Raw genomic sequence first — 18,823 nt, forward strand, 5'->3', positions numbered from 1 at the left:
GTCATGACGTAAATTCGCCAACGGGTGACCCCGCGTGATTGACACCCTCGTAAACCAGTCCAGGGTGGCAGACGCAACGGCGCTTGATCACCAATTAAGTTTGGAATTTGACATTAAGGTGGGCGGAACAAATCTATTTCTCGCGTAATAGAGCTTTGCTGCTAACAAGCAAGTGATGTGTAGGAGTAGTCATTGTGGGTGCAAAATTGTCAACAGCGGTCCAGGGATTCAGTCTTTAATCTGTAAAGGGGCAATTACCTTTTGACGAGCGTTAGCTCTAAAAGTTCCCTAGTACACTCGAATAGCACTTCGGTTCTCTTTTCATGCCAAAGAACAGGTTCAAAGCTTTTGTCGTTGGACGGGTCCTACTTCCAACGAGTCATTGCTTACCAATGATGTCCACGCTCAATTTCCTACGTTTCCTCAGTTTCCTCCCGCTGAGCCCCGCCATCCATGTATTCAACCAAATAATACTATGGTACCGGTTTCGACTATTTCTTGCAGCTCGCTTCATATACTCAACAACCTCTGTATGAAAACATTTGCCCTCGTGGCCTTTTAAATCTTTTCCCTCTCACCCAAGTCTATGCCTATTTTAAGTATCTCTATAAGGCTGCCCTTCATTTTCATACCTTCCATGGAGGAAAGACCAAGTTTGGCCACCCTCTCCCAATACCCTCTAACATGAAAACAATTTTTTTTTTGCAATTTTCATGTTTGACTACATCTTTCCTATAAAAGGGTCACCAAAATTAAACACAATACTTAAATGAGTAGCCTCAGCAGTGTCTTATAAAACTGCAGCACAATGCCCAGCTTCTATATTTAATGCAACAACTGATGAAGGCCAATGTTCTAAATGCCATTTTCACCACCCTGTTTACACTGGTTTATATGACTGTGCCCACTTCTCTAAATGCTCAAGATGTCTATGTAATCTACAATAACCTTTTTCATTATCAACAACACCTCTTAGTTTTGTGTTACTGATCAAGCCTTGTCCATTATCATCCAAATTATTTATATAAATAACAAATAATAAGGATCCCAATACTGACTCCTGTAGCACATGACTGGTCACCAGATTCCATTCCAAGAAACAATCTTCAACTACCACCCTCTGTTTCCTACCTCTGAGGCAATATTGAATTCACCTAAATAGCACTCCCTGAATTCCATGGGACCTTATCTTCCACACAAGACTGTTATGCAAGACCTTGTCAAATGCCTTACTAAAGTTCAAATAGACAGTGTTCACTACCCTACCTTCACCTACCTTTTCGTTTACTTCTTCAAAAAACTCTGAAAGGCTTGTCATGCATGACTTTTCACACAAAAACCACGCTGAGTCTATTCAAATACTGTAGGTCCTATTCCTTAGAATTCCATCAGGAAATATTACCCACATGATCAAGATCCTCAATGAACCTCACCCTCACCTATTGCTACACTACCCTGCTTTCCAACAATAAAAATACATGAAGACACCTTAGAAAATGTGGAGCACTTCCTACAACTGGAACCACTCTGGGTAAAGGCAGACATTGATGGTGAAGTTTATCATTGTCTTCAATAGACCCCCCACAAGCATTGGTCAATTGAAGAGAAGAGGATTTGAAAATTAAGAACTCAAAAATAGAACAATTCTGAGGTCTACTGGGCAAAAGTAATCTGTCTCCTATGTGTTTCTGATACCTGGATTACCTGCACGAGACATCTCAAGCTCTTGTGTGGAAGGAGTTACCAAGAGGACAGAGAAAATATTCAAGGATGTACTCAATGCTTCCTTGAAGAAAGACAATATCCTGACTGATGCCTCAGAACCTCTGGCCCAGAATCACTGCGAGTAGGAGGAGCATTTAGAATAGCACTGACAGCATTGGGAGCAAAAGAGTAGATCACCTCCCCTGCATCCTGCCCCCTTCCCCTCCTGGTTCAATTCACCCACTACACACACAGTTCATCTACAGTTCCCTCCATGTCCCTCCCACTCCCCCTGCATTCCCCCCTGCCTCCCCCCACTGGTTCTGGTTCCAGCTGCCATTCACCTATCTGCTAATGGTTTCCATTCTCACCTCCTTTACTTATCAGAGTCTAGCACCAGTAGACCTTTGTGTTCCTGCTCATCTGTCTTCAATCTTCATAATCCTCCTCCTATCTCCCAACTCCTCTGTTACTCTTCCTTGGTATCTTACATTGTATCTCTGTTCACCAGTTATTTTGGACTCACTTCTTGCCACTCCCCTTCTCCTCATTCTACTGGCTCTCCCACCTCTCAGTCCTGATGCAGGGTTTTGACCCAAAACATCAACAATTCCTTTCTTCCCACAGATGTTGCCTGACACTCTGAGTTCTTGAAGCAGATTGTTTGTTGTTCTAGAAGCATGTATTCTTCAATCCCAAGGAACTATCAAAGACAATGTGCTACACATAAATTGCTGGAAAAACTCAGCAGCTCAGGCAGCATCTGTTGAAAATTGACATTTTGGGCAAAGACATTCATCAGAACTGAGACAAAGTGTCTCCTTTCACGCCATGGAAATCTACTAGATGAGGTAATTAATTTGCTTATTAGTCTTTGTCTCAGTATGTTTCCTTCATTTACTCAGAAAGCCACTAGAGTGGTTTTATTTAAACAAACCAAGGTAAATTATATAATAATTTATGTAGGAAAGCAGCACTTCTTTATTCTACTTACCACCAAAAGACAACTTATTTGCAAAGGTAGATATCTATCTCTGGAAACTAAAAAAACAACAAAAAAAAAAGCTGCAGCTGAATATGCTGAAAATATACAGCAGTGTAGGCAACAATTATGAGAAGAGAAATGACTAAAACCAGAGTGCATGCATTCAAGGTCTGAAAGGGATCATTTCAAAGAAGATGAGAGGGGCATTTTTTTTTTACAGTGTGGTGGGTGCCTGGAAAGCACTGCCTATGGTGGTGGTAGAGTTAGATACATTAAAGAGTTTGTAAGGAAAATGTGTAGGAAAAAGAGATTTAGTTGGCTATTTGATTACTAATTTAATTGATCTGGCACAAATTGTGGGCTAATAAGTATGTTCCTGTGCTGTACTGTCCTATATTCCATGTTTTATATTCTATGACATTAAAATAGTAGGAGATAATGAGAAGAGACAGAAAAAAACTGGATATTTGTCTGGAGAACTGGATCTGCAAGATGCAAAATAGTGTAGTAGCTAGAGATCTGAATCAAAAGAGAATGCTGAAAATACTCAGCAGGTCCAACAACATCTGCAGAGATAGAAAGCATTTAGCATTACAGGTTATTTACTTTTTGCATGAATTGGCCAGCCTTACCACAAATGGGAAAAGCTGGTAATCTGAAATTGATGAATTCACTGTTGAGTATTTACAGTATGTAACATGTTTAGTTGGAGGAAGAGATAGTGTTTTGAACAGTGAAAGCAGTAATTTCAAGTGGGAGGAAGCTTTGAATCATTCTTGTTGATTGATTGAAGATGTTCTGCAGTGATCAAGCAATCTGTGCTTTGTTTCTCCAATGTAGAGAAGACCACAATAAATGGAGTTTCAGTATTGGAAGAACCACGTTATTCACCACTTCAGCTGGAAGGAATTTTTGGAACCTTGGGTGTGATAGCAGAAATGGTAAAAAGCAATATTACATTTCCTACAAATGGAAAGGCTACAGAAAGAAAGGAAGTGAGCGTCAGTGGAGATAGGAAATGCCACAAAGATGGTGTCTGGGATGTTGAAATTGGAAAATGGAATTGGCTATGGTTTCTTGTTGAATGTTACAGACAAAACACGGCACCACCTCTACTTTCTTGGAAATTTGCAAAGATTTGGCATGTCATCTAAAACTCTGACAAAATTTTATAGATGTGTAGTGGAGAGTATATTGACTGGTTGCATCATGATCTGGTAAGGAAACACCAATGCCCTCAAACGGAAAAGCCTACAATAAGTAGTGAATATAGCCCAGTCCATCAACAGTAAAGCCCTCCCCACCGTTAAGCACATCAACAAGGAGCACTGTTGCAGGAAAGTAGCACCCATCATCAAGGACCCCACCATCTAGGCAATGCTCTCTCTCACTGCTGCCATCAGGAAGAAGATACAGAGCCTTAGGACCCACACCACCACGTTCAGGAATAGTTACCACCCCTCAAACATCAGGCTCTTGAACAGGGGTGGATAACTTCACTGAACTGATGGGGTGAGCAGGTGGGCCGTCATTTCTGAGATGTTACAAATGTATGGAAGGACAACCCATTTAGTTACTTCTTGGTTGGTGCATTGTCTACATTGTAAGGCATCTTCATATGAAGTTATGTGGGCATCCATTTTGTGCAAATGCTTTGAAGAGATCTTTTTTTAAACAAAATATACTTTATTCAAAAATAAAATTATATACAATAACCATTCAAAGACTTTCAATTCTTTACAGTTGGTACCATTACTGTCCTTACATTTTCAAAGTTCAAAAGTTTTGCCACCCACGTGGCACTTTGTTCTTTCATATTTACATTCAGGGGGTATACCCCCAACCCCCCACCCCTCAACTCCCACGGGAGAAGAACCCGAGACTGTGGTCCTTCCCCACCAGGCCCTTGTGGTGGCTGCACCGAGTTTGAGTGCGTCCCTCAGCACGTACTCCTGCAGCCGAGAATGTGCCAGTCGGCAGCATTCCCCCACAGACATCTCCGTCTGGTAGACCATCAAGTTTCGGGCCGACCAAAGAGCGTCTTTGACCGAATTGATGATCTGCCAGCAGCACTGGATGTTGGTCTCCGTGTGCGTCCCCGGGAACAGCCCGTAGATCAGAGAGTCCTCTGTTACGCAGCTGCTGGGGATGAACCTCAACACTGCCCCTTCCATCCTCCTCTACACCTTCTCCGCGAACCCACAGTGTGCAAAGAGGTGGGTCACCGACTCCTCCTCGCTGCAGTCCTCCCATGGGCAGAGGGATGTGGAGATGACGTTCCGGCGTACAGGCGGGATCGGACTGGGAGGGCCCCTCTCACCGTCAGCCAGGCGAGGTCTTGGTGCCTGTTGGTGAGGTCTGGCGATGAGGCATTTTGCCAGATGAACTGGACAAATTTGTGAGGGGCACAAATTCAACTGGGCATCAGTGAAACTTACGACGCAAGCAAACACAAGCATGCAAGAGACTTCCTAGAACCATGGTTTTCCATGAACAATTCTGTAGACACGTAGACCTCAATCCTATTTATAAGCCAATGCAGGCAAAATTCCAGACCACAACACACAGAGTTCGCCATTCAACCAATCAGTGACAAGCAAGCCACGCTATATCACAAGCGAGCTTCCATAATGACGACCAATCAGCTAATTGATAAGCATATAAAGGCCAAACATTTGGAGGACATGCCGCAAATCAACAGTGCATTGATGATGTCTCCTCATATGTTGATGAAACGTTTGCAAAGGAATTGTCAGGATCGGAGAACAACTCAACCCAAGAGGAAGGAGTTTTGAAGAGGATCTAAGGAGCAAGATAGAATAGTTGATGCTTGGAATGCCCAGCCAGAGATGGTGGTGGAATCAGATACAACTATTACATATATGAAGTATTTAGACAGACATTTAAATCAGTATGGCATGAAAAGATATGATCCTAATTCAGGGTACTCCTAAAGACTGACAAAGGGATCAGTGCACATGTTCTGAGCAAAGTGGCATCTCTGCTCTATACAACTCCTTGACACCGTAAACAAGAGGTCCACAGACCATTCTGTTTTAGAATAGAGATGGAGAGTGACTAGACATTCATATTTAAAATAAATAAATTTGGAGCAAGAAATGGAAAAATGAAACTGAAAACTCAGAAGAATCATGTAAATGGGAAGAAATTGAATAAATAGTGGAGTTGAATCAAAGTAAGAAGTTGGGACAAGAAAAGAATAAAATGAAGGAACTACTTGGACAGAATCATGAAACTACAGCACAGCATTTGGCATACTGGCTCTATGTAAAACCAGTCCAATTGTTCCTACTCCTTTACCCTCTCCCAGACAAAGGCAATCAGCAACTGAAACAGATAATTAATTTTGGAATTTATTCATAGACGTTATAGTACAGAAGTAGAAAACTACCATCTTAAATCATAAGTAAATATCTGAGGAATGTCAAAAAATATATCTCGTACCAAAACAATTGACTAAAGACACATAGGATAATATTTCTGATACAAACGTAAACATTTCCCCACAGACATTCAGAAATGGATGTACAGTTACTCAACATGTATCAGATACCTGGCAGTTTTTCATAAGTTTACATTTGTTTCTTATGAAATGATTTTAAAAATTAACTCGACTACAATCCAAGGTCTCTCCTGCACCTGTTCTGGGAATGGAAAAATAATAATAATTTGTTTTGTATCAAACGTATCAATGATGCAAGTGCATTGCATTTGCAAATCACAAAAGTAAATATTAAAAGCCTTCTAGATTTGTCCTACTCATTACAAACTAATGAAAATCTAGTGAGTAGTTTGAACATCAGTTATTACACCAGTTTGGGTCCAATCCACAAAAAAAAAGTTAGCAAAGAATAATACTGGCAAATATTTTATAAAAGAGCAGTTTACAAATTCCAGCTCCCAACAGAGTACACAGTATTATAAACAGGATTAAAATGCAATACCATGAAAGGGCATTGTATTCATAGCAGCAAGGTGGTACAACATAACCATCACAATTTTCTACTGTTTCTAAAAAAAAATCTCAATCACTTGATTTACACAGTACATCAATAAGAACAATCAAAATCCTTGAACATATAGCTTAAACTTTATCAGATCAGTAATAAGGACAACAACAACTTTCTTGAAAGCAAATAGGAATGGTCAATAGATGCTAGTCTGAAATCCACGTCTTGAGAATGAACAAAACTAACAGTAAGAGATAGGTCTGCCAATGCTACTCAACACTGTTTGTTACAAAGATATACATTTTGAAAACTTGATTGGAAAGATCATAAAATGAAATATGAAAAATGGAAATTGCAGCGTTATTTTAATCTGTACTTCTCACAAACTTATCAAGTATTAGTTACAGAACAAAATACAAGGTTTAACATTTACCTATGATAATTACATATAAATTTTAAAAAATCCATTTTAGATCTGTTGTGTGATTTCAATCTATAGAAACAATTATTTAATGTTTGTTAAGATTTCACCCAACAAAAAGTTTGCAATATACAAGTATATCTGCATATTAATCATTGTGTTAACTTATAAATTTTAACATTAATTGTATTCGGTATCTTATGCCCACCCATTTGTCTCCACTCTTCCCACTCTCAAAAATGAAAGTTGGCATTTAAATTTTACACACAAAAATTGATGCTCTGGTTTAGTTCATGCTGATTTGAAGAGAATCAATTCAAAATGTAAATCTTCTTCCTCTTTCATTGTTAAGAGTTTGCACTGTATTTTAGTGCAATAATTCACACTGTGTCCCTTATGCTACCCTTACTCAAAAGTATGTTTTTGGGAAATAATAAAATTATAAATTATTCTAAATTAAAAACAAACAGAAAGATAATTTGATGCCAAAAAATCCAGTCATTAACATTGATATATTTCAATGAGTTGACTTTTAATAACAAAGGCAGTTTAGTCTTATTTCATAAACCTGATAATAGTCAACTACCAATGTCAAGCTATCTAATTCTTAAACTAAAACCAGGAAATATTAGTTTTCAATCTGTGATGACTTTTATTCAAGTTTGATCTATGCAGACAGTACGACCCCAAATAGTTATCTTTTGTTTTTAATTGCAGTCTTTCTGCATTTTTATCTTCATTGAAATGAAAATTACTTTCTCCAAAGAGAACAGTAAATATTGGATGGAAAAAGTATGTTCAAGGATAATGCCATACCACGTTTCTCTAAATCCATCTGATTTGCTCCACAGAGTCCAGAATGAGGGAGAAAATTGAGGGATATCTATGGGATTTATTCAGATGTCAGCTGCTAATGAATGAAAACAAGAATGGTAGTCAATGGAAGTCAGCTTTTTCCTATTCAAGAGGAAGGGTTGAACAACGTCCAGGCAATGAGTACTAGAAATGAAAAAGATGTGTTCCATGTGCAATCAAATATTAAACAAGAATGATGATGATGTAAACATAAAATTCATTTAAGCTTGCCGTTAAATCCCTTCGGTAGGAAGTTTGTTTACGAATTCCAAAGTAGACATGACTACCATTCAGTTTAGTGTTTAATCTGTTTAAGACAATGCATATTTTGTGCAATTGGTTATTTTAATACATCATACCTGATTTACATCTTCCTGGACTGTGGTGAGCAGAGACCAGAGAACAATAATCAAAGGATGGAATAGGAATAATAGCAAAAGATGGGATAGGAGGTACAAGAGACTGCAGATGCTGGTATCTGGAACAACAGAATATTTGTTTAACTCAGCAGCTCAAGTACAGGTCTTGATGCAGGGTTTTGACCCCAAATGATGATGATTCCTTTGCACCTGTGCCCATCCCTGACAAAGATGCCACTTGAACTAATAAGTTCCTCCAGTAGACAGTTTAAATTAATTTAGGCAGTCAAACCTCTGAACATTAAAAACAATGTATTTTTCAGTGATTTAGAAATGAATGTGAATAAGTGCACCCCAAATCTTAACCATGCATTATCCAACTGTAATTTTAAGCTTGTCAATGCTTTGTTATATTTTCCTATCCTTCCAAATATTTTATTTTATTTTTCAGGTGGGTTTGCATAGGCAAGAATACATCTGTTATCATTGCTGATTTTCCTACAGTGTGATTATGCACTTTCTTTAGCTATTAGAGGTGAATTGAGGAATGGAGTTGAGGCATGGTGAGAGGGGTTAATGTTAAGTAGTTGGTCATAGTTATTCATTAGTGAAAAGACTGGAGGATTTGGTGAGATGGGGTGGATGGACTTTGTCAGTGCAAAGGAGGTATTGGGTGCTGAGGAACAACAGCAAGTTGGCTGCTGCTAAAGTTCAGAAAAAAGAAATTAAAGCACCTACACGGAATTCAATGCTGCATACATGGTTCAGGGAAGCTGTTTAATTCAATGAGGTTGAGAGCCATCATCTTTTGGTAGAGATAGACAATCAATTCTATTTGTAGTTATTAAATATTCAATGGCAACAATTTAAAAGTAGGAGAGGTAACAATTGTGCCTGTGCCTATTAATTATGTTATTTGGAACTTTATCAAAGTAATCTGATTCTCTTTTGTGGGAACCTGCTCCGCATAAATTAACTGAACTCGTAACTGCCAGTCAAAAACTAAAAGATAATGTTGTTTTGTCATTCAGCACAAATAAAATCTGGAGTTACAAGATACACTATTATAATGTTAACAAATGAAAAAGCAACACGACTATGTCTGAAAATAGAGAAAAAAACTTTAAAAAGTTCTTAAGTTGTTTTATAGTGACTCAATCAACTATTGGCTATAATCAGTTTTGTTATTTAGGGAAGGACTAAAATCTACAAAACATATTACTTAAAACAAAAAGATTAAAAACAAGCGGAATGTTTTCTTATAATAAAAATAGAGGGGAAGCACAGTTCAGCTGATCTATACTGAAAGTCTGTCTGGCAGGTGCTACCTCTTTTTAAAAAGTGGAATTAAACATTGATAAATTGAACACAATACACAATAGACATTAAAGATAGTATTATAATACTGGTTCTTCATTGAGTTCAGTTTTGACATTAGTCTGTCCTTTGCTAAACTCTATCATGATCAAAATAACTGCGTTTGTTCTGCTATTGACTACTGTACCTGAAATTTGCTATCTACAGATTCTTCTACCTAAACATTTACAGGAATAACTAGACTCATATTTTTAAAATATAAAATGTTTTCAGTAGTTCCTCTGTATCTTATCTAAGTACCTGAAACAATGATAGTTTGAGATTGAAAATCCTCCATTTGTTTTCCTTTTGACATCAAAAAATTTTAAATTATGAATTAATTCTAAAAGTATAGTTTTGTCCTCTTACTTTACAAAAATCTATATCAACTGACAGCAAGTGATAAATCCTACCAAGCCAAACCAAGCATGGCTCCTAATTTTCCTTTTAGTAAGTGGTAGGAGGGAGTAAACATGTTTCTGGATCCTAAAGTGCAAATTTTGTGTTAAGCTACTAACAGGACACAATAATGAAATGTGATATAGGGCAGAAAGCAATCCAAAGATACAGGGGACAATACAGGAGGCTCTTGCACTTTGCATGTGGTATTAATCCTAAAACAGCCTATTTAATCCATTAAGAATAATACCGTCTTATCATTGATTTGTTAGACCTTCAGTAACTTGTGGAAATAAATCACTACCAATTTAACAAAAGCTTTTCCTGTAAAAGAAAAATACAAGTTCTTGATCAGCCTAAAGAGAACAAAAAATCCATGTGATGTTTGAAAAATGTCTTATCCTGGAGTAGCAGCTTCAATGCCATTTGTTAGTATCCTGTAAATTCTCACTGAGTGAAAATAACAATTCCAGAAATTGATCTTATTGAAAAAAGAGACACTAGTCATGGACATGTTGAGACAAAGGGCATGTTTCTCTTTTGCACAAGTCAATGACTATAACAGTCAATGTTTCCACATCTTGCTGCACATCAGGCATGGAGAACTCTCAATGAAGCTGGGATCAATAAATAATACTGAAACAAACTCCATTTTTGTTCCACACCTTATCTTGTCTCTCCTTCTCTATTATACTGTGTTTTCCACAAATGAAGCTTTGAATATAAAGATGTGCTCACAAGCCGAATTTGTCCATTGCAGAAAGGGTTTCAAGTTGTGCTGTCTTTAACTGACAAGGCCTTGAGTGAGATGAACCTCGATACAATTGCTCTGCATCCAGACTTGAGATGTGCATGTTTGTGTAACTAATGAATAATTCTCATACATAGTACTGATGATACTCTTCAGTAAAATGATCTATCATCTGTCACGGCAATGAACGGTAAGCTGTGGGTGCTGCCATCCTTGCTTGTACTTTTCTTCTTGTTCCAGGTTGTCAACAACCCCGAACCTTTGCTGGAATCAGCAATTTTCCTGCTGTTCTCTTTATCACTGCCAGAGAAGATGCTTGTCGAGGACATTGTACCTAGAAGTGATTTCCTGTCTGCCTGGAAGAAAGAATAAGTAGAATGAGTAGTAACCTACTAAATGAAAAGTCTGCCATAGGGTACAGACTCTCAATTTAGTACAGCAGAACCATTTTCAAAAATGGCCTTTGAAACTAGATTAAAAGATTGTTAGGTAGCACTTAAGGTTAAGAGGTACAATGCACTAATTATGTTGCATAGGCTACTTCAATAGGTTTCAATAGGTACATTTAATGTCAGAGAAGTGTATACAATATACATCCTGAAATAATAATTCTTCTTATTACTACTTATTCTGCTTAACAGTCCCTACTGATTTTAGCCATGAGGAGATAAGAAACATAGAGCAGGAGTGGGATACCAGCCTCACAAGCAAGCTCCGCATTTCATATGATCATGGCTGTTATGAAGCAAACACGAGGAAATCTGCAGATGCTGGAAATTCAAGCAACACACACAAAATGCTGGTGGAACGCAGCAGGCCAGGCAGCATCTATAGGAGGAAGCACTGACTACGTTTCGAGCTGAGACCCTTCGTGAGTTCTGACCCAGGTCTCATCTCCTGTTCTATACCGGATCTTTCCCTGAATTCCCTGAACTTTCAAAAGTCTCTCGATGTGCTCTTTAAACAGCCCAGTGATCAAGCCTCTGTAATACTCTGGGGCAAAGATTTCCAGTGATTCACCATCCTCTGCAATCAGTAATTACAGCATTAGGGAGCAGTCATTTAAAAAGAAATACTCGGGAACTATATCCCCTCATTCAAAATTTTCCCACCTGTAGAAACATCTTGACATCTATCCTATCATGGTCCCCAATGATCTTACACGTTTCAATAAGCTCAACTCTTATTCTTTTCAATTCCAAAGAATAGACATCAAAAATATTAGCTGCTCATGATAGGACGACTCCCTCATCAGAATCAGGATCAGGTTAATATCACTGGGATATGTCATGAAATTTTGTTATAGGAATTAACTTAGCAAATCACTTTTGGATTGCTTTCAATGCCACTGTATTTTTGCTTAAATAAGAGGACCAAGACATTGCATGTTATTCCAGGTGCGGCCATACTAGCACTCTATATGATTATAACAAAATCTTCTCATTTATATACTCAAACCCTTTAGCAATAAAATGTCCATATGTAATTTGTTTTCCTAATTACTTGCTGTACCCTGCCTGCTAACTTTTTGCATGCAACGCACACAAAATGCTGGAGGAACTCAGCAGGATAAGCAGCATCCATGGAAAAGAGTACAGTCGACGCTTCGGACTGAGACCCTTCGGCAGGACTCTTTTCCATAGATGCTGAATGGCCTGATCAGTTCCTCCAGCATTTTGTGTGTTGCTGGAGGTTAACATTAAGGGTATCCTGCACAATGACTCCCAAATCCCGTTGCATCTCAGAATTTTGAATTCTCTCCCCATTTCAATAATAGTCTGTCCGTTTATTTCTTCTACCAATGTGTATGACCATACACTTTCTGACATTGTAATTCATTTGCCACTTCTTTGCCCATTCCCCCAATTTATCCAAGTCTCTCTGCAGATTCTCTGTTTTCTAGTGAATCTTCTCTGAACCCTCTCCAACGTCAGCACATCCTTTCTTAAATAAGAAGCCCAAAACTGCACACAGTATTCCAAGTGAGGTCTTACCAGTGCCTTATAGAGCCTCAACATCACACCCCTGCTCCTATACTCTATTCCTCTAGAAATGGATGCCAACATTGCAATCCATATAATTTCATAGTTTTCTCAGCACTACCGGCCCCTCCACCTATCTTTGTATCATCAGCAAACTTAGCCACAAAGCCATCTATTCCATAATCCAAATCGTTGATATACTACATAAAAAGAAGTGGCCCCAACACGGACCTCTGTGGAACACCTCTGGTAACCGGCAGCCAACCAGAATGGGATCCCTTTATTTCCACTCTCTGTTTCCTGCCAATCAACCAACGCTCCATCCACGTATGTAACTTCCCCATAATTCCATGGGCTCTTATCTTGTTTAGCAGCCTCATGTGCGGCACCTTGTCAATATTGAGGGAAGGTTTGGCTTGTGGTATTCCCAAGTTCAGAAAGTTTTTAGAGTTTATTGCATGTCTGCCTTCTTTTCATGTCTTCCCGAACCTACTTATTCTACATGCACACTCCCAAAAAGTAAAAGTTTGAATATGGCACACTCAACCTTACTTTACTTTAACTTTACTTTTAATAGGGAAGATCAGAGTTCAACCAAATAAAATCAACATCTGACACCAAGCAAGGATCAATTAGCAGCAGAAGTGGGAAGTCATCCTGATTGTTTTTGTCCATCTCATCATTATTGCTTTGGAAGACCGCTAAAGCATTGTGAAAGATACCAACTGTAGATGAGGATCAAAGTGTCCATGGTAGGACATTCTAGAACTATGAAATTATATGGATTAACAGATATTCATTAAAAATGAGAATTAGTTTTCAGGAAATAAAACCTGTTCACAATTCAGCTTCGAATGATATTTCAAGGACCTCAAAATCAGTCATTTGGTGTGGTACATTCTGATTCTGTGCTATTGCAACTGTGCAGGAAATGACAACAAATAAATGTTCATATTCATGAATGTGGCGATGCAGCGTTCTGACTGGCTGCATCACCATTTGGTATGGGGGGGGGGACTACTGCACTGGATCAAAGTAATTGGTACAGATCCTTGCTCTAAGTTTCTTATAAAAGTAATTAACTCTAGAGTGCCTACATATGGTGATATCCTAATTGTACTATTGACTTACACAACTATCAACTCACCACTTATCATTAAAAGTCACATCTAACGTAAGCACTTACGTTATTCTGGTGTTCAAAAGTATTCAGTGTTATTACACCAATCTTGACACTCTCTGTGCTGATAGTTTTCAGTAACTGAACAACTTCAGAATGCTTGGACCACTTGCAATCCTGTTCATTCACTGAGACAATGTAGTCACCTTCTCGAAGACCGGCTTTCTGAAAAAAATTTCATCAGTCTCAGTTCATCTCCCATTACAAGAATGCAGTACAAATATCACAAGGAAATACACAAAGTACTCTCCAGACAGGCCAAAACATTCTAAGCCAGGAGCTGTAATTCATAAGGCCACACTTTTAACTCCTACAGGAAATGTCACCTCTGTCAAGGGAAAAGGACAATTTCCCACAGGAAGAACACTTAAAGCCATCTTCTTCAAGGTCAATCAATGCTTGTCTTGCAATAAAACACTTATGAGGTGTAAATTAAAAACGTAGCAGATGTTAACAAAAAACTCACTCTCTCGCTCAGCTCTAAATTGTATCAGAAGCAATCTGTGAACAGATTTTAATACTTGCCACCAACTCAATATAAGTTTGTTCTGCAAGGTCAGTAAGTAATAGAAGTAGTAAAATAATTAAAACATTACCTCTTCACACTCAAAAACATTTAAGAGAGGAATTGGGACTAATTTGATTGCTTGCTAAGAATTAGCATGGAGGCTAAGGGTTGAATGGCCTCCTACAGTGTCCATAAGACCATTACAACCTAACAGCAGAATTAGGCCATTCTGCCCATCGGGTCTACTCCACCATTCCATCATGGTTGATCCCATATCCCACTCAACCCCATATACCTGCCTTTTCACCATATCCTCTGATGTCCTGACCCACCAGAAAACTATCAACTTCCACTTTAAATATACCCACGGACTTGACCTCCAGGCAGTCTGAAGCAAAACATTCCACAGATTCACTACTCTCTGGTAAAAAAAAATTCTTCTTTTCCTCTGTTTTAAAGGGTCGCCCCCCCAACCCCCCCAATTTTGAGGCTGTGCCCACACCATCAGAAATATCCTCTCCACATCCACCCTATCTGGTCTTTTCAACATTTGGTAGGTTTCAATGAGATTCCCCCCACATTGTTCTAAATTCCAGTGAGTATTTAAAGCTGCCAAATGCTGCTCATATGTTAACCTCTTCATTCCTGGAATCATCCTTGTGAACCTCCTCTAAACTCTCTCCGATGACAACATATCCTTTCTGAGACATGGAGTCCAAAACTGTTGACAATATCCCAAGTGCGGGCTGACTAGTGTTTTATAAAGCCTCAGCATTATCTCCTTGCTTTTACATTCGACTCCCCTTGAAATAAATGCCAACATTTTGCATTTGCCTTCTTTACCACAGACTCAACCTTTAAATTAATTTTCTGGTAGTCTTGCATGAGGACTCTCAAGTCCCTTTGCACCTCTGATGTTTGAATTTTCTCCTCATTTAAACAATAGTCTGCACTATTGTTCCTTTTACCAAAATGCATTATCATACATTTCTCAACACTGTACTCCATCTGCCACTTTTTTGTCTAAGATTTACTGCAATCGCAATACTTCCTCAGCACTACCCATCTCTTCACCTATCTTTGTATCATCCGCAAACTTTGCCACAAAGCCATCAATTCCATTATTTAAATCATTGTCGAACAATGTGAAAAGTAGCTATCCTAATACCAACCCCTGAGGAACACCACTAGTCACTGGCAGTCATCCAGAAAAGGCTCCCTTTATTCCCACTTGCTGCAACTGCCTGTCAGCCATTCCCCTATCCATGCCTGTATCTTTCCTGTAACGTCATAGGATTTCATCTTGTTAAGCAGCCTCATGTAAGGCACCTTATCAAATGCCTTCTGAAAATCCAAGTAAATGACATCCACTGCCTCTCTTTTGTCTACCCTGCTTATTACTTCTTCGAAGAACTCTATCAGATTTGTCAGGCAAGATTTCCCTTGACAGAAACCATTAGCCTCCAAGTACCCCAAAACCGCATTCTCAATAATGGACTCTAACACTTTTCCAACCACTCAAGTTAGGCTAACTGGCCTATAGTTTCTTTTCTTTTCCCTTCCTCCCTTCTTAAAGAGTAGAGTGAAATTTGAAATTTTCCAGTCCTCAGAAGCTATGCCCGAATCAAAGGATTCTTGAAAGATCATGACCAATGCATCTCTTCAGCAACTTCTTTCAGGACTCTGGGATGTAGTCCATCTGGTTCCGGTGACTTATCCACTTTAAGACCTTTCAGTTTGCCTAGACTTTTTACTTTGTAAAAGCAATGGCAATCACTCCTGCTTCTTGATACTTATGGACCTCTGACACACTGCTGGTGTCTTCCACAGTGAAGACTCATGCAAAGTACTCATTAAGTTCATCTGCCATTTCTTTGTCCCCCATTACTACCTCACCGGCATCATTTTCCAGTAGTCATAATAACTTCGTTAATATTATTATTCAGCGTGACGACAGTAAATTAATGGAAGGTATTCTAAGGGAGAGGATATATAAGCATTTGGATAGATATGTCCTGGTTTGGAAAAGTCATGTGCCCATGACAACATGAGTTTGTGCATGGTAGGTCATGTCTAACCAATCTTATAGAGCTTTCAAAGAGGTTACCAGGAAAGTTGATGAAGGAAAGGCAACGGATGTTGTCTACATGGATTTTAGCAAGGCCTTTGACAAATTCCCACATAGGAGGCTGGTCAAGAAAGTTTAGTCACTTGGCATTAATGATGAAATAATTAACTGGATTCAACATTGGCTTAGTGACAGAAGCCAGAGAACAGTAGTAGATGGTTGCCTCTCTGACTGAAGCCCTGTAGCTACTGATGTGCCATAGGGATCAGCACTGGGTCCATTGTTGTTTGTCATCTATATTAATTTGGATGATAATGTATGAAATGGGATCAGCATGTTTGTGGATGACACCAAGATGGGGGTCACAGTGAATAGTGAGGAAGGCCAACAAAGCTTGCAGCTGGATCTGGACCAGATAAATAATGGCAAATGGAATTTAATGCAGACTATTACACTTTGGGAGGACCAACCAGGGTAGGTCTTACATGGTGAGCAGAAGAGCACTAAAGAGTGCAATAGAACTAAGGGATCTGGGAATACAGATCTGTAATTCCATATAAGTGGCATCACAGGTGGGGAGAGTGGGAAAGAGAGCTTTTGGCAAATTAGTCTTTATAAATTATAGTACTGAGTACAGGAGTTAGGATGTTATGTTGCAGTTGTATAACACTCTGGTGAGGCCAAATCCGGAATATTATGTGTAGTTCCGGTCACTTATCTATAGGAAAAATATCATTAAGATTGAAAGAGTACAGAGAAAATTTACAAGGATGTTGCCAAGTCTTGAGGACTTGAGTTATAGGGAAAGGTTGGAGTGCAAGAGAATTAGCATTTTCTAGTCATACTTTAATACAGAATTACATTACGAGACATTAAATAACATTTATGAAGAACTTATAAAACGTTAATCAATATACCACTGAACCATTTCTTACAGGATGGAGTTATTACAAAACATGAAAGATGGTGTGCCAGTGTTCAATACTGTTAATATTCCAGTAGCAGCAATACAGGGAGAATAAGGGGAAAACAAAAGGCCATATCTGTATTTTCAAAATCTAAATAGAAATTTCTGGGAATGCTGAGCAGATCAAGCAATGTTTGCAGAAAGAGAAATGTAATGTTTCAGGTCAATGCCATTTCTGTTGACAGCTGGTTCCACATTCGCACTACCCTCTGAGTAAAGGTGGATGAGCTTAGAGCATGGATTGATACATGGAAATATGATGTTGTAGCTACTAGTGAAACATGGTTGCAGGAGGGGTGTAATTGGCAACTAAATATTCCTGGATTTCGTTGCTTCAGGTGTGATAGAAATGGAGGGGCAAGAGGAGGAGGTGTTGCATTGCTTGTCCGAGAAAATATTACAGCGGTGCTTTGGCAGGATAGATTAGAGGGCTCATCTAGGGAGACTATTTGGGTGGAATTGAGGAATAGGAAAGGTATAGTAACACTTATAGGGGTGTATTATAGACCCCCTAATGGGGAGCAAGAATTGGAGGAGCAAATTTGCAAGGAGATAGCAGATATTTGTAGTAAGCACAGGGTTGTGATTGTGGGAGATTTTAATTTTCCACACATACTGTAAAAGGGATGGATGGTTTGGAGTGTGAAAAATGTGTGCAGGATAGTTTTTTGCAGCAATACATAGAGAAACCAACTAGAGAAGGGGCAGTGTTGGATCTTCTGTTAGGGAATGAAATAGGTCAGGTGATGGAGGTATGTGTTGGGGAGCACTTCAGGTCCAGTGATCACAATGCCATTAGTTTCAATATAATTATGGAGAAGGATAGGACTGGACCCAGGGTTGAGATTTTTGACTGGAGAAAGGCTAACTTTGAGGAGATGCAAAAGGATTTAGAAGGAGTGGATTGGGACAATTTGTTTTATGGGAAGGATGTAATAGAAAAATGGCGGTCATTTAAAGGTGAAATTTTGAGGGTACAGAATCTTTATGTTCCTGTTCGGTTGAAAGGAAAGGTTAAAAGTTTGAGAGAGCCATGGTTTTCAAGGGATATTGGAAACATGGTTAGGAAAAACAGAGATATCTACATTAAATATAGGCAGCATGGAGTAAATGAGGTGCTCGGGGAATTTAAAGAATGTAAGAAGAATCTTAAGAAAGAAATTAGAAAAGCTAAAAGAAGATACGAGGTTGCTTTGGCAAGTCAGGTGAAAATAAATCTGAAGGGTTTCTACAGTTATATTAATAGCAAAAGGATAGTGAGGGATAAAATTGGCCCCTTAGAGAACCACAGTGGACAGTTATGTCCACTTATGTCCA

General features: G+C 38.8%; 1 protein-coding gene across 2 annotated transcripts in view; it reads right to left on the bottom strand.

Moving 5' to 3' along the window:
- Positions 1 to 6,050: 6,050 nt before the first annotated feature.
- rhpn1 (rhophilin, Rho GTPase binding protein 1) overlaps positions 6,051 to 18,823 on the bottom strand; it is a 90,374-nt gene continuing 77,601 nt past the window's right edge. The window contains exons 14-15 of one of the 2 annotated variants that reach the window (XM_073048646.1): positions 13,970 to 14,128; positions 6,051 to 11,157 (exon numbers count right to left, since the gene is read on the bottom strand). In XM_073048646.1, the coding sequence (XP_072904747.1) occupies positions 10,954 to 11,157; positions 13,970 to 14,128 (363 nt within the window). In that variant the 3' untranslated portion in view covers positions 6,051 to 10,953. The remainder of the gene's footprint in view (positions 11,158 to 13,969; positions 14,129 to 18,823) is intronic. The other variant, XM_073048655.1, reaches the window with a different exon arrangement.

The sequence above is a fragment of the Hemitrygon akajei genome, chromosome 1, assembly GCF_048418815.1.
Source record: "Hemitrygon akajei chromosome 1, sHemAka1.3, whole genome shotgun sequence".
Taxonomy (NCBI): domain Eukaryota; kingdom Metazoa; phylum Chordata; class Chondrichthyes; order Myliobatiformes; family Dasyatidae; genus Hemitrygon; species Hemitrygon akajei.